Consider the following 15,087-nt stretch of genomic DNA (forward strand, 5'->3'; position numbering starts at 1 on the left):
ATGGGACACAGGAAACAAATGTCACCGAAGTCTACCTATGTGAGGTGGGACAGATCCTAGTGTGGCTCATCAGAGAGGACTTCCTGGAGGAGCGGTCATTTCTAGAACAGCCTCAATGTAGACCTGAGCTCATTCCCAATTCTTCCCCATTCTTGGTTGGGCATTCAAATGCTTTCCCAAGAAAAAGAGAAAGAGAGGGGAAAGATAGGCAAGCTGGGGTAGATATTTGCTTCTGGTAAGTCACAGCTTCCAGCCAAGCTGGTTCGTGAAAACTACCATTTTCCTCAGAGCTGCTGATGGGGAGAGAGGTGGTAGAGGTTCTGCTGCCAGTGGGGTCACCCATATTCTCTTCCCAGACAGGGAGGGGGTAGGGAATGAGAAGGGGGTGGCTGAACTTGATGCTCAGGTACCTCATCTACAGCATGCATGTGGCCTCTAAGAGCCACTCTCTGGGGCCAGGGTGACTTGTGGTTTGTGAGTGGTATGAGAATGTGACGAGGGCCTTAGTCTTCTTCAGAACATGCCTTCTTCTAGTGCCCCGGACCCTCTAAGGCTGAGGTAAGGAGAGGGTAGGCTGAGTGGGGGTGGGGTTGGCAGGGCTGACATGGGAGGCTCTGAGCAGAAAGCCTTGAGGGCCTCTGATGATGTCTTTTCTTCCAGTCAAGGTGTTTGGCAGAAGCTGGAGGGGCCGGGGAAGGTGGGAAGTCCTCTGCTGAGCTGTCAGGCAAGGCCAACGAGCAAAGGCCAACCAACCAGCAACTGCAGGGCATGCCAACAGAGCAAACAGGTGCTCGCTACTGGTGAACCTGACTCCTTGCCTCCCACCTGGCATGTGGTGCGGGGAAAAGAGATGCACACACACTTAGAGAGCCCCCCTAGCCCTATGGAAGAGCCCAGGGTTCTCTCCTTCACCTGCAGCCAGCCAGAGGCACATAGCCCATCTTTTCTGTGCCCCCACTCCAGTCCCTATTGCTGCTGGGAGGCCAAAAGAGTCAAGTGAGGGTCCAGGGGCCACAAGGCAAGTTCCCAGGAAGGCCAGGCTCTGCCCATTAGCCATTTGGCAGCATTCTTGAGCCACGCCAGGCCCTCGGAGGTGGCTCTCAGAGGGCACACTCGTGCTGCAGACAAGACACCTGAGGGTCAGATGGGGTCAGCATCTGACTCAAGATTGCATGGCCTGCTGTCAGCTCTTCAAACTCCAGAACAAGGGCCTGGTCTAATGGTTTCGCTTCCAGAATCCTAATGGGCAGAGCCATGAAGAAACATAGTTCCACCACCCTATGGCTGGGGAAACTGAGGTCTTTGAGGTTAAGACCAAGGTCATATGGATAGTTGAGGCTGAGGGATGCCAGCCTCTGCCTCTGGAGGAGGGTGGGCCTGGGGGATGTGGGGTGACCGCCAGCCCCAATCCCACCTATGGACAGGGCAGAGCTCTTAGTGGCCTCTATTCCCCAATGCCTCACTCATCCACAGAAAAGCCCCACCTTTTCCTGTGGACACATTTCAACCTCACCAAATCAGCTAATTATTGACAGTTGGTGAAGAGGAGATTTCACTTTTTCCTCCTGTTAAACTGCTCCTAATTAGTTCCCTGTTACCACGGCTGGCTCGCCCGCCCGCCGCCCGCCCGTTCACGCAGTAATCCCGCTGCACAGTGCCTCATTAACCTTTTGCTCCTCTCCTGCCGCCTGCCAACAAGATGAAGACAAAAACAGATTGTCAAACAATGGCTCCGGCTTGTATGTGCAGCCCTGTTCCCCAGCCCCCGAGCTCCCAAGGGAATAGTGGGGAAAAGCGAGGGGAATGGGGTTGGCGGGGGGGGGGGGGGGGGGGGTGGCCGGAAGCCGGAGAGGAATTGAGGAAGGGAGAGAGGCACAAAGACAGAGAGACAGAAACAGGCAGGGACACGGGGAGAGGACTTGGCCAAGGTACTGCTTCTTGCTCCAAGGAGACATGAGGTTCATTAAATGGGATTGGAAACTCTCCCAGGTGGGGAATGCTGGCTGTCAGAGTTGGAGGGACATTCACCATCCCCTGGTCCAGCCTCTTGTGGCAGCAAAGGCTGTGGGCATGAAGACTGGACCCTGGACATCTCCCTCTAGGGACCCGGGCCGCAGGCACAGAGTGTGTGTGTGTGTGTGTGTGTGTGTGTGTGTGTGTGTTTATGCACGTGTGTGTCTGGGGGAGGACACAGATGACCACATTTGCTGGAACCCAGAGCCCCAATCTACAGAGAGGACTGTAGGGTGGCCAGACAGGCCATCACAAATCAGGCCCCACATGCCATGGTGGCCTCCACAATCCATGTGACCTTGAGTTGCCTCTGGGAAAGCCCCAGCACAGTCCTCTGCTTTATTTTCATGTTACTACACCACCACCTGACATTTGTTGTTCACTGGGTTTCTGCCCATCCCATCAGAATGGAGGCTGTCTGATACCAGGGGGCTATGACATGATTCTCATAATTACAAGAGGAAGGGAAAAGCAACCCAGCATCTATGGGGTGGGAAACAGAATCTAGGTGTGGATGGGTCCATGCCTGGGCACAGCCTGACTGAGACAGTCTTGTCCAGTGCCTCACAGCCCTAATCTACAGGTCACAGGGTCACTCAATCCCTGCACGGTGACCGGCCTGGGGTCTGGAAGGAAGGCCAGACTTTACCCCCCTGTTCTCACACTCAATTTCCTAAGGAGGTTCCCTGCCCTACCTGCTGGCCTACTAACAACCCTCCCCCTGCCCCCAGTTCTGGGGTAGAGATTAAAGGCACAAGAGGTGGCACCTGAGTGGCTCAGTTGGTTAAGCCTTAAGCATCCAACTCTGGATTTCAGCTCAGGTCATGATCTCATGGTCCTGAGATCCAGCCCCGTGTAGGGCTCTGCACTGGGTGTGGGGCCTACTTAAGATTCTCTCCCTCTTCTCTCTCTGCCTGTCCCCTGCTCTTGAGCACAGGCTTTCTTAGGCTCTCTCTCTCTCTCTCTCTCAAAAAAAAAAAAAAAAAAAAAGTTTAAAGGCACAAACACCTACTCCAGAGGGTCCCTGTGAACATGGACAGGGACTCCCCATGAAGGGTAGGAGGGTTGGCTGAGGGTGCTGGAATGTTCATAATAATACATTATCAGGGAGCCATCTGGGACTCAGACTTGGGCCTTCTTATTTTATAGAGATATAAATGTGGGCTGAGGAGGGACATAAAATCCTTCCGTGAGTATGGAGCCACCATTACCACCTTTGGACCTTGGGCAAGGCATGCCTCAGTCTCCTCCTTTGTAAACACAGAATAATATTGACTCCTATTTCATAGGACTGTCATGTCCTAGTCTCCCATCTCCCCTCCCCCACCAAGCAGGCCGCTCTAGTTACTGGACCCAGGGCCATGCCTTTCTGCCTTGGGCTACGTGCATCCCCTCCTGTGCATTCCTTCCCCCTACTGGCCCTCTCCAGGCTCCCACCCCTATCAATGGAACACCCAGGGAGTGCCACTTTCTTTACTGTTCTTGAATGGTTTCCCGTTCATGAGCTTGCTTCTCTGAACACAGAGAAACTTGACTATCATTCACTTCCTAGATTGCTTTGCCTACACACCCAGCTGACAGGTCCCCTTGCTGTAGCTCACTCTGCTGAGAGCCCCTCCTCCTTGAAATGACCTTGTCCTCAGGGTCCATGGTGGCGCTCCATCAGGGTCCTCCCTCTGCTCCTGGCTGCCCCTGCCTTTTCCTGATGCCTTTCCTTCCTCCCACAATGACCTCACCCCTTCCTTGGCTTCAGTTCCCCCCAGGCACCAAAGGTTCCATCTCCAGCGAAAATCTCTTCCCAGAGTCAGAGATGTGCACACCTAACGCTAACGCTCTAGGTAACATCCCTTAAGAGTCAATAATACCTCAGACTTGAAGGGCATTGGGAGGACTTGATACAACAAGGGATGCACAGTTACCAACATGCTGACAGGCCTAGTAGATGCTTAGCAAATGGTGGCTATTATTATTGTTTGCAATTTTAATTTTAAAATTAGCACCATTTTAATAGGCAGAAATACTAATTTGAAATGAGCAGCAAAACTCTCTCCCAGGGATTGAAGGGAGGATTGAAGTTCTTTCCTCAACCTCTGGGGTTAGTGGGTTGGAAACTCCACACCAATCACTGCAGGCCAACCATTCTAGAAACAAGTTCCTAAACTCTATTTCCAAGTCCCCTAATTAATTAATTGGTGTTCCAGCTATTACTCCTGTTGACAACCTTGGTGACTCTTGGCAAGGATGGGTCAGCCCAAGCAAGTCCAGACTTATTATGGCAAATCCCACTGGCTTCTGGGATGTGAGACATGATCCCCATACGGCAGAAGCTGTACCTCATTAGAATTAATTGGAAGGATGGATGGAGGGAATGAGGTCCTCTCAGCCAGTTGGCTGATGGCCTTGCTGCCACAGGTCGCAGATTGGCCTCAAAACAGCTCATAAAGCCCCCAGGCTTGCCTACATCCTAGTGGACTTGATGCAGGTGAGGAAGGGGCACTGAAAACCACATCCCTACCCTCCTTTCTCGAGAGAACAGACTTCTCATGCCATGATTACATTCTTCCCAGTCTAGAAAAAAAAAGGCTTGGGTTTCAATGAGAGGGACTTTGGTCCATTTCCATGCCTGTTTGAGGCAGACATGAGGGAAGAGAGGAGCCTGAAGCTTGACAGGGAGCCTCTGTGAGGCAGACCTGCTCACTGAGACCACCTTCTGCAGCTAGAGCCAGAGGCTTGGGTGGGTGGACTGCAGCCATCTCTCCATCATCTGCCCCAGAGGAACACCTGCCAAAGGCCCACTCCTAGGCTCTTCCCCCCAGAGTAGGGTGGCCCCCGGTCCCCCCCATCTCTCCACTACCTCAGTGCAGTCAAAGTGGCTGAGGGAGGAGAGAAAATCCTACAGAACAAGTAGATGCAGCATGGCCTGGGAATGGGCCTCTGGGGGTTCCTCTCATATCACCGCCTCGCTTCTGTGACGTTGGTCTGGTCCCTGGGCTGCTCTGGGCCTCCATTTCCCCAGCAGAGCCAGAAGGATGGTAAACTGAGCAATCCTTCCAACAGGCCAGTCCCCGATTCTGTCCTGTGAGGCTTCTCTGCCCTAGGTCGCTCCCCATGCGACAGGTAGAGATAGGAGGCCTACCCGAAGCTTCTGAACACAGTGGTGCCTGCGAGTGTCTCTGACCCTCACCTAGAACTGCAGACTTAGCCTGACTGTACAGAGAGATGCAGTCACTTTGGCGAGTGCTGGGCACAGCCCTTCCAGGACGGGGATGCCAAGACCACCAAGAAGTGCCCTCTCTCCCACCTTCAGAACTTCTGGAGCCCTTGGCTCCATTTAGAATCTCCAAACGTCAGGTAATGGCTTTTCAGCTTTCATGGGGGAAGGGGTATCCCCGGCTTCACAGCAAGGCTGGGCCCTGCGGGCATGAGGGTGTTCCTGGCACATATCACACACCAGGCTTCCCACCCCAGTGTGCCTTGGGCCCTCCAAGACAGGAGCCCCACCCCATTCTGGTTTCCTTCTAAATCTCTGGGGCTCAGTGTGGGGAAGTGACTCTAGTCCTCACCCTCCTGGGACCTCAGGGCTCGGGGCTGGCTCACTACCTCCTACTTAGGACCTTGGGTCTTCAGGGCCCACAGTCCAGGCCCCTCAGTTTTACCTTTCTGGCTTCCCTCCAGGAACCTGCCCCCAACGCCCACCTCTCTCAGGACTGAGCAGGATCAGGCCTGTAATTGCAAACTCATAGGTGCCAGTCTGTGGCCACAGCCTCCATCTGCCCAAGAGTTCAGTGACTCCAAATACCACATTCATTCTATGACCCCCTTGGGTCTGCCTTTCTGTCAAACCTTGCCTTCCCCGGTCAGCTTACTCGCCCATCTTCACCCACCCAGCTAAGATTCCGGGGCCTGCCATTCCTCCTGATGGCTTACCGACTCCCCGAATCAGCCAGCCAGATGAAACCTGAGGAGTGAACCCTGTGGCCCTCTCAGCCCCGGCTCCTTTAGATAGACAGGCCCTGGCCACGCCCACAGACCTGCATCCTCACAGCAGACCTGGTGCACTGCCCACCCAGATTCTCTAACTTCCTTGGTCAGCTGTCTTTCCCATTCTCCCTCCGAATGTCTCCATAGTCCTCAAACCTCTGGCCTCCCCTTCCTCCACCCTTCGCCATCCTCTCTGCTCGGTCAGGAGGACACAGAAGCTATCAGAACAACTTCCTTAACCTCCCTACCCCCCAACACAATCCCCAACTGCATCTCTCTCCATCCCCACTCCTAAAGTGGGGAGCAGGCTCTCCGCAGCCAAGGCAAATCCCTTGAATCCCGGTCTGTGCTCTGCCCCGCCCCCACTCCATGGACTTTGCTCTCCCCATCTTCCTCCTCCCTCGGTCCTCTGCTTCTCTCCTGGTACCTTCCCTTTTGTATTTACACAAGCTCCCATCTCTTTCATTTAAAAAAGGGAAAAATAAGCAAATCAAAGCCTCCCTCGATCCCACATCTCATTCCAGCTGCAGGTCTATTTCTGTTTTCCCTTAATGCCAAGCCCCTGGACAGAGCCGTCAGCCCTGCCACCCTATTTCCTCACCCCTCAGCTGGGCCCACTCCTGGGGAGAGGGTTTGCCTTCATCGTCTGGGACACCAAGGGACACTTCAACTTCTCAGGAATGCCTGCCCCTGCAGGCGGCCCACCCCCCCGCCCGACCGCACTTAGCTCTGAACTTACCAAACTGGCTGCTGGTCTGTGGATGCCACTCCTCCCCAGGGCCTCTTTTCCCCACACACTCCCTGGCTTCCATCATTGTTTTTATGCTGGTGGCCTTACGTCCGTCCCTCTAGCCCAGGCCTCTCTCCTGGATTCCAGGCCCAGAGCCGACTTCCCACCGGGCACCCCCATTAGCACATTCCACAGGATCCTGGAACCTCACGTGTCCATCCAACTCAACATGCCCTCTTCCCTCAAACCATCTCCCTTCGTGTCTCTATCTTGTTAAATAGTGCTCACGTCTGCCTGGTCGTTCAAAAGCAGCAAGCCGGACGCACACCCCGTCGGCTCCCTTCCCTCCCACCACATGCGGTTCTTCATAGACCTCACTTCCTCTTAAAGGACCCACTTCTCGATGCCCACTTTCAACAGCCGGGTCCAAGCCGACACCATCTCTTGCTGGATGCCCACTGCCTCCTGATGGCTCCTTCTCCTCCAGAGGTCCAGCCCAGGCTCTGGGAATCTGCAGTCCTGCATTGCACGGCCCTTCTGATGACACCTACCTTCTCTGCTTTGGCTCCCAAGTCCCCACCTCCACCTGCCCTGGGCCCCCTTGCCTGGCCCACCCTCTGCTCGTGATGCAGACTTTCCTCGGCCCCTGTAATGCGCTGTGTGTTGCCTCCTCTCAGAACCTTCACCCCAGGTGACCGCAGCCTATATGTCCCCTTTTCCCCCTTGCACCTGGCCAACTCCAGCTCATCCTCAAGGCCCCATGAAATGCCACTTCCCTCTTAGGCTGGGTTTGGGGCCCCGCACTGTCTCCTCCCATGTCCGGCTGGACTTTTCCCTCCTAAAAGTCCTCCCCCTTCATTTGCTAGTCCCTTTTTAATTGTCATGCTCACTGCTTCGCCTTCAGCTCGGGAGAGGTCAGGGCCTGAATGTGTCTCCTTTATGGCTCTAACCCCAGTGCCTAGCTCAGGGCTAAGGAGTCAGCGCTGAGTAAGTATTTGTTAATAAATGGCAAAACTGTACCCACCCGTCCTGCCCTCGAGACCTTCCCCACACTGACCTCTGACATCTGCGGGAAGAGGCTGATGGCCAGCGGCAGGGCCAGGCCGAAGGCTGCCAGGCACACAAGGCTTTGTACAGGGAGGAGCAGCCGGGGGCGCGCCTGCAGGAGAGCCGTCCTGTGGGGGAGAGAGGAGGGAGCTCCATGAGACCGGAAGACAGGGTGAGCTGCTGCTACCCACCACGCGGGGTCCCACTCAGCGTCCCAGGGCCAGGCAGCATGGTCCTGGGCCAGTGCCAACCCATAGCTAAATAGTCGTGGTGGAATTCTATCTTTGGAGCCTTCCCCAACGGCACTTTTTTCCCCAGGCTCTGCTCTGAAGGACATTGCTGGGGGAACTCTCAATCATCCATCGTAAATGAGTACTTGTGGGGCACCCATCCCACCATGTGTCCAGCTCTGTGCAAAGAAGGCCACATGTGGGGGAGACAATAGAGGAGGCTGTCAGCCCCTGCCCCTGGGGAGACACACAGCAGAGAAAGATGGTCCTCAAAGGTGGCACATAACGAAGCACTGAACAAACCAGAGTAGGTGCCAGGTCCAGGGAAAGAGACAAACCGCACACACACATGCACACATACACATACACACATGTGGATACAGGCACATACACACACACATACACATAGCCGGGAGGGGATTATCCTCTTCCGCGTATGGGAACAGAACACACCCCAGTGACCACCTGGTCCACGTCCATCCAAGAGCCACAGAGAAGGGCAATGACTTGTCCAAGGCCATGGCTAAGTCTGCAGGAGGCAGACGGGGCTGCTGCCTGGACTCTTGACTTCCTGCGAGTGCTATCGCTCCCGTGCTGCCCCCAAGTCCTGCCCGCAGAACACTTTGCCAGCCTCATTGCAGCATGTCACAGCTGGCACCCTCCCCCCCACCCCCTGCCATGACAAGCTTTGGAGGTGGGATTCTGGGGCAGGAGAAGTGTACGAAAACCCTCCCTCCAGGCTCTGGGGCCCCAGCTCCATGATAGAAACAAGGTCTCCAGACGGAGAGGGGGCCATGCCCACTGGCCAATATACCTTTCCTTGCTGCCCATCAGAACCTCACATTTTGTATAATCCAGCAGACCCTTTAGTGGAGACCACCAGGCATTCTACTTGGGGAGGCTTGGGGCCCTGCGCCAGCAGGATGGGTGATTGGACTATGTTGGGTGGGCACTAAATCTGATTTCAGTAACTGTGTCAGCGTCCTCATGACTGACTGGCTCCTGGTGTGAAAAGGATAAAATCAGGGTCTTGCCCCTCTCCTACTGGAACAGGGCTGGCTATGACCACTGGCAGGTGAGAGGCCCTTCTGGAGGCAGGCTTCATTGTGGGGGCAGGCAACTGCCTCCCCCCCGCCCCGCCTCCAACCTTCCCCTCCTGGGACAAGAGCTCCTGGCTCTGAGCAGACAGCAGAATTGGGAGCCACAGTTTTCAAACTCTGGTGTCTCGGTAACTGCTGAACAATGCAGACCCCCAAGGGCCCCTTACCCCCATAAGATCTCCATTCAGTTGGTATCATACCTGGGAATCTGTATTTCAAACAACCTTCCATGAGTCTAAAACAGAAACCCTGGGCTAGGATGTTCCTGCTAAGGCACAAATAAAGCTCCACTTATTTGTTAATTCTATGCAAATAAAAGGCCTGGACACAGTAAGTGCTCAGTGATTTTGTGTTATTATTGCTGTTACTGTTCTTGTTGAGTGCAGGAAGGAGGGAGGACCCTAGGGCTACCCTCTAGCCCTTCCCGCTGGCCCAGACCCCAAGACTTGTCCAGCTGTTGAATTAAGACTGAATTGAGAGAGGGCAGTTTCATAGGAGTAAGAGCAGGACAGGTGAGCCTCATATCCTCCATGGACTCAGCCCAAGGCCTCCTGGCTTCCATGGGAGTCACAGAAGGGCCAGGAGTAAGGCTGAAATGGGCTCTGAGATCTTTTTAACTGAGATCAACTTCTCCAGCAGGACAAGGAAGTGGGGTACCCGGGCTCACTCTCCAGACTTACACAGGAGGCCTCTTGCCTTGAAGAGGCTGTGGAGGGCGGGGCTGCCTTCCTGTCCTGTGGCAGTGACTGGGACCTCAGTCCCTGGAGGCATAGACTGGAGGGTCACCAAGGGCCTGGAGGGTGACAGGGAGAAAGAGTGAAGCTCCCTCCCTGGCAGGTGAGGGGCAGGCCCTGGGCTGAATCCCTGGGCACTCCTGGCGGGGACACTGGACAGCCTCCTTCCACATGGGGCTGTGACCTCAGCTCCTCTCTCAGGGGTGACTGGCTGAAATCTGCACTGGAAAAGGGGTCCGGAAGGCCCCAAGCCTGTGCTCCTGACTCAGGAAGCAGGCAGCCCCAAGACTTCAGCCAACAGGAACCCCTGAAGTCCCAGCCCTGAGCAGGGAGAGTGAACACAGCAGGACTGGGGAGGGGTGGAGGAGAGGGAAATGGCAGGGAGGGATCGGAAAGGCAGCTGGGGGAGTTGAAATATGCAGATGGAGAGATGTGCGTGTGTGTGAATGCCTGGAGAAAGGAAAGACCCGGAGCCTCAGCCTCGGGAAGGAGGGAGCCTGGGGAGCGGCCTCAGGAACCACTGGGGAGGATGTAGTCTGAACCCCTACCCGGCTGGGACCCCACCTGGCTGGAAGGCGGACTCCAGGGCTAGGGATGCAGGGCTGAGGGAAGAGAGCCATTGCACCTGCCTCTGAGTTGGTGGGATTATGGGGAGGATGGATCTCCCAGCCCAGGGACTAAGACCATCTTCCTCCTCAGGAGGGTAGAGCTGGAGTGTGAGCCCTCAGCCCAAGGGAAGGGGCAGTGGAGAGTGAGGGGAAGGGGTGTGTGTGTGGGAGGGGTGTGTGTGTCGGGGGTGGTGGCTCCTCTGCTTCAGACTTGAGACTCTCTCCCTTTTGGTCTCAGAGACAGGGACACCCGGACAAGCTGGGCTCCCACCTCTCTTATGCCAGCAGGAAACCTGGGGACCTTGTCCCCGAGTGCTCCTCCCAAGCAGGCGGGGCTGAGGCCAGAGGCAGAGCCAGCAGGCCCCAGCCATGGCACCACCACACCCGCCCCACGACAGCTTGTCTCCCCGCAGCCTCCCTGCCACCGCCGCACACTCCCTCAGCACTTGGAGCAGTCTTAGTTTGCACTCCATTAATTTGCAAGTAGGCTGCTTTGTAAGTGTTCTTTTGTCTTCTTCCCCTGGCTGTCCTGACTCTCTCACCCAACTGGGCTCCCCCACCAGCCTTCTGGGCAGAGGCCCCGCTGCTAGCACCCCTGCGTGTGGAAGGCTGCAGGGTGCACGCTGGAGCCCCTACAAAGGCTCCTAGCCCACAAGGTGGTGAAGCGGGCAGTGCCAGCATTCCCCGGGTGGGAGACTGCGGCCGAGGGACTCTCTCCTCCACTAGCCAGGCTGGAGCAGGAACCCAGATTCCGTTTACCTCCCAGGAGCCTCGGCTGCCACTGCTGTGTGGCTCGGCCCCTCCTACCACACAGTCCTGGGGTTACCCGACAGATCTGAGGTTAGTAAGTCCTTGACGGCACAAACTGGGTCTGGATATTGCTGAGGGATCCTGGGCTGGACTCTTTCTCCTCCCCAGGGACCCTCTCAGGAACTTCAGAAAAGGACCCACCAAACACAAGGCTGCCAGAACCAAATGGCCTCCCTGTCTCCGCCTCCCTGACAGACTTCTTTGGACTCTGAGCTGAGCCAGGCACACGGCCTCTGCGCAGATCCTAGGCCGGGAGGTTCAGAACTGGAACAATCCCACCCAACTTCCCAAAGCTATTTAAATCCCCAAACCAATGGGACACTAACCATCACTCCACTCCACTCCACTTTCTGCAAACCCAGCTCACATACCAACTAGAAAGGCATCACAGATGTTTCCCCAGAAAATTCCAGGCCTGGGGTTCAGTAGCTTTGAAGACTGAAGCCCTACCTTCCTCATTTGCCTGGTGGTCTCCTTGTGTGTACTTGCGGTCACCATTCCCGAGGCAGCTACATACACAAGGGCCAGGGGCACCAAAGCCATTGCTCTCCCAGGATCTGTTTCTTTTTGCAACTCCCATACAAGATTGATTTTCTTGAATCCTAGTGCTCAACACGCCACACCCCTGCTCAGTTGCCTCCCATGACTCCCCCTCTTCCATGGTGAGGAAGGGATCATCTTGGCTGGACACAGGGCCCCTGATCAGCTGGCCCCAACAAGCACACTTTGCTTCTGTCTGGTTAGACTCCTCAATTTCCCGCACAAAAGACCCACACCTTGTCCAGAAAGCCTGCCTTCCACAGAAGTCCTACCCTGCTCTCAGACGCAGCTGCAGCCCTTCTCCTATGGACCAGCCTTCTCTGCTGATGGACCCATAGTGCTCCCCCAGCCCCCTTCAAGGTCACCTTGGGCTCGTTTACATACTGCCCAGTCCCACCTGCAGCTGACTTGTGTACGGGTCATGGCCATCTCTTTTATCAAAATACAGGCTTCCTGAGACCAGGACCCCACATCTGCTTCTCTCCTGTCTCCATGCAGGGCAAGGCCCAAAGACATGCGGATTATGCGATGTGATCTGAAGACCCAAGGCAGCCTGAGTGGGAGGAAGAGCCAGCATTGCGGCTGCGCTCCTGGGCCACTCCTGCCTCTGTCGTTTCCTATTGGAGAACTATAGGCAGATGGTATAACCTCTTTTCGCCTTGCTTTCTTCATCTGTGAAAAGGAAATGTTACACTTACCTCACCATACTGTTGTGACGGTTAAATGAGATCATTCATTCAACAAACACTAAGCATCTACTATGTGCCAGCAACCGTGCTGGATGCTGTGCAGGGCAATAAATGACACGCGTTTACTCGCCTCCAAGGAGATTGCATTCTAGTGGGCCAAACAGATGATAGACAGTGAGATAAAGTCTGCGATGTCTCTAGGTGCTATGAATAAAAATAAGGCAATGGACAGAAAAGGGAGTACTGGTGCTGTTACCTCGATGGGGTGGTCAGGGAGGGACTCTTTGAGAAGATGGCGTCGGGGCAGAGACCTGGCTGGGAGAGGACTGGCACGCAGGACACGCTTAATAAATGTTAGCTGTTATTACAATTCAAATGGTGGGAATAGGAAGGTCCTTAAACTGATCTACAGCCCCAGGTGTCCCCAAGCCTGTCTTTATGCCCTGAGGCACCCCCTCCTAGGCTAGGCCACCAGGAGAGTGGGAGTGGTCACTGCCTCCCTCGTACTTGCGCGAGCTCGGGGTCTGCACCTCCGGACTCGTATTCACCTTGCTGCCCCCACTTAGAGCCCTTCCCTGCTCCTTGCCATCCTCCCAGACTCACACTCATCCTCAGAGCCTGCCCAAGCCTGCGTGAAGGTCAGCTCTGGCTCCTCCCTTTGTCCTCTCAGCCTGCCCTTCTGGCGGCATGTCTGTCTTCACAATTCAACGTCCTGCTCATTAATTATAGGATCACTCTATCGTTGCTCATATTGCTGTGTTCCCTTATGTCTTTATAAGATTTGTCATGGCAAATATGTGTTCACAGAACACGCTTCTGCAGAAGGCAGGGAGGTTAGTACTATCTGTATTTTATAAACGAGAAACTGAGGCTCAGTGAGGTATTGAGTTGCTTCAGGGTGGATGCCTGAATAGGGTGGCCCTGCCCCCAAATCTAGTCTTCCTACCACAATCCTCAGACTCTTTTCACAACCAGTCCTGCACTGTGCACCAACAGAGCACATGTACGCACACACGTGTGCACACACACACACGCACACCCCAGAACTGTCAGCTCCTCAGGACAGGGCCAGTGTTGTCCATCTGGACATCCTTCCTAGCACCTAGCGCAGGGTCCTGCAGAATAGAAGTCCCCGAATGTTCACGGCACGATTCCAGTAACACTGCCCAGGAGTGCCTGAACAAACGGTCAGGGTGGGCTGCCAGCCACTTCTGTCCCCTGCCCTGGGCCAGCTGGTTCCTCCTCTCTCGCACCCTCCTCCCCAGTGGTGGCCCCTCTCTCCTGGCTGCCCCAACTCACTTCTCCAGCATGGACATGACGATCGGGGGGAGCACCAGGATGGGCATGGGGAGGACCACTCGCGTCAGCGCCGTCTCGAGCAGGGCCTGAGGGGCAAGCAGAGGCTGTGGTGAGCAGAGCTCCCAGGGGGTGGGGGAGAGCCACCTGGCGGTGAACCCCTCCCCTGGAGCCTCTAGGTGTGTGTACTGCTGCTAAGCACATCTGGCTGGCTGGAATAATTCATGGAATTGCTCACAAAGCCTTATTCCAAACAACAGAAAAAAGCCACCCCCATCTTCCCACCACACACATTTGAAAAGAGCAGATCCCTGTCACCTGTCACCTGCCACATGTGGGGGAGGGGTGGCAACACAGAAGCGGCCCCAGGAAGGGGCCTGTGCCCGGGGAGGTGCCTCGGTGGCAGGAGCAGGGGTGGGGAGGAAGCATATGGAGGACTCGAGATGCTCTAAAAACAAAGCAGGAGCTGGAAGGACCAGAGCAAACAGCTGGGGCCTGCTGAGCCGCGTGAGGCTCTTGGTGCTGAAGGAGGACAGAAATTCTGGGATTTACTTCTTTTTTCTTTTTGACACCCCCTAAAGACAAAAATTTCAAAGATTCTGCCTTTCCTGGCTCTGGATGAGAGCCTTTCTTAGTGACGAGAGGTCAGCTTTGCGAGCGGGAAATGCTTCTGCTGAGTGTCTGCTGTGTCTCCATATGGGGTTAACTGGGTCCTTGCTCTGAGGGCTCCCCTGGGATTCCTGGGGAGGCAGGGCATGGTGAAGGCAACAGCTCAGAGGCAGTTCTGCACTCTGATGGTCACTGTGGGGAGTTCCTTCAAGGCTTGGGCTCCTGGCCCTCAGAGAAGTGCTGAAGAATGCTCACAGCTCATAAGCCCTGGGAGCCTTCCCCTAGACAGCAAGGGCGAGGGGTTCCTTGCTGTTTGCATCATTAGGAGAGTTACCGTAGTCGGCCTCCCTCTTGGCACATCAGGGGAAACACTAGGGTTGCATGGGAGGATGGGGTTGGGTAGGAAACTGAGGCCAAATCCCCTTAGATGATGGATAGGTTCAGGGCTGAAAATGTCTTCCAGGAAACTAGGTCTGTCATGATCAGCCTCTGGAAGGCCTGGGAGAAGGTTCCTCCAGTCTTCTGAACAGGTGTGGGAATGATGGGGGACCCAGCGCCTGCACAAAAACCCGAGGGTACAGTGCTGGCACCGGCACCCCCAGGCCTTCTGCCTCTCACAAGCCTTGGATGGGCACTCATGTTCTCTGAGACCAGTGGGGAGGGGAGGGCTGGGACAAGGAAAGGGTTCTTCCCACCTCAG

At 55.3% G+C, this 15,087-nt stretch overlaps 1 protein-coding gene across 4 annotated transcripts in view; it reads right to left on the reverse strand.

Moving 5' to 3' along the window:
* Positions 1–15,087, reverse strand: part of SFXN5 (sideroflexin 5) — a 117,775-nt gene that overhangs the window by 11,351 nt on the left and 91,337 nt on the right. For 2 of the 4 annotated variants that reach the window (XM_045446469.1, XM_045446467.1), the window contains 2 exons: positions 13,782–13,867; positions 7,782–7,899 (listed from right to left, as the gene is read on the reverse strand). In XM_045446469.1, the coding sequence (XP_045302425.1) occupies positions 7,782–7,899; positions 13,782–13,867 (204 nt within the window). The remainder of the gene's footprint in view (positions 1–7,781; positions 7,900–13,781; positions 13,868–15,087) is intronic. The other 2 variants (XM_045446471.1, XM_045446470.1) reach the window with 2 other exon arrangements.

Source organism: Leopardus geoffroyi, chromosome A3 (genome assembly GCF_018350155.1).
Source record: "Leopardus geoffroyi isolate Oge1 chromosome A3, O.geoffroyi_Oge1_pat1.0, whole genome shotgun sequence".
Taxonomy (NCBI): Eukaryota; Metazoa; Chordata; class Mammalia; order Carnivora; family Felidae; genus Leopardus; species Leopardus geoffroyi.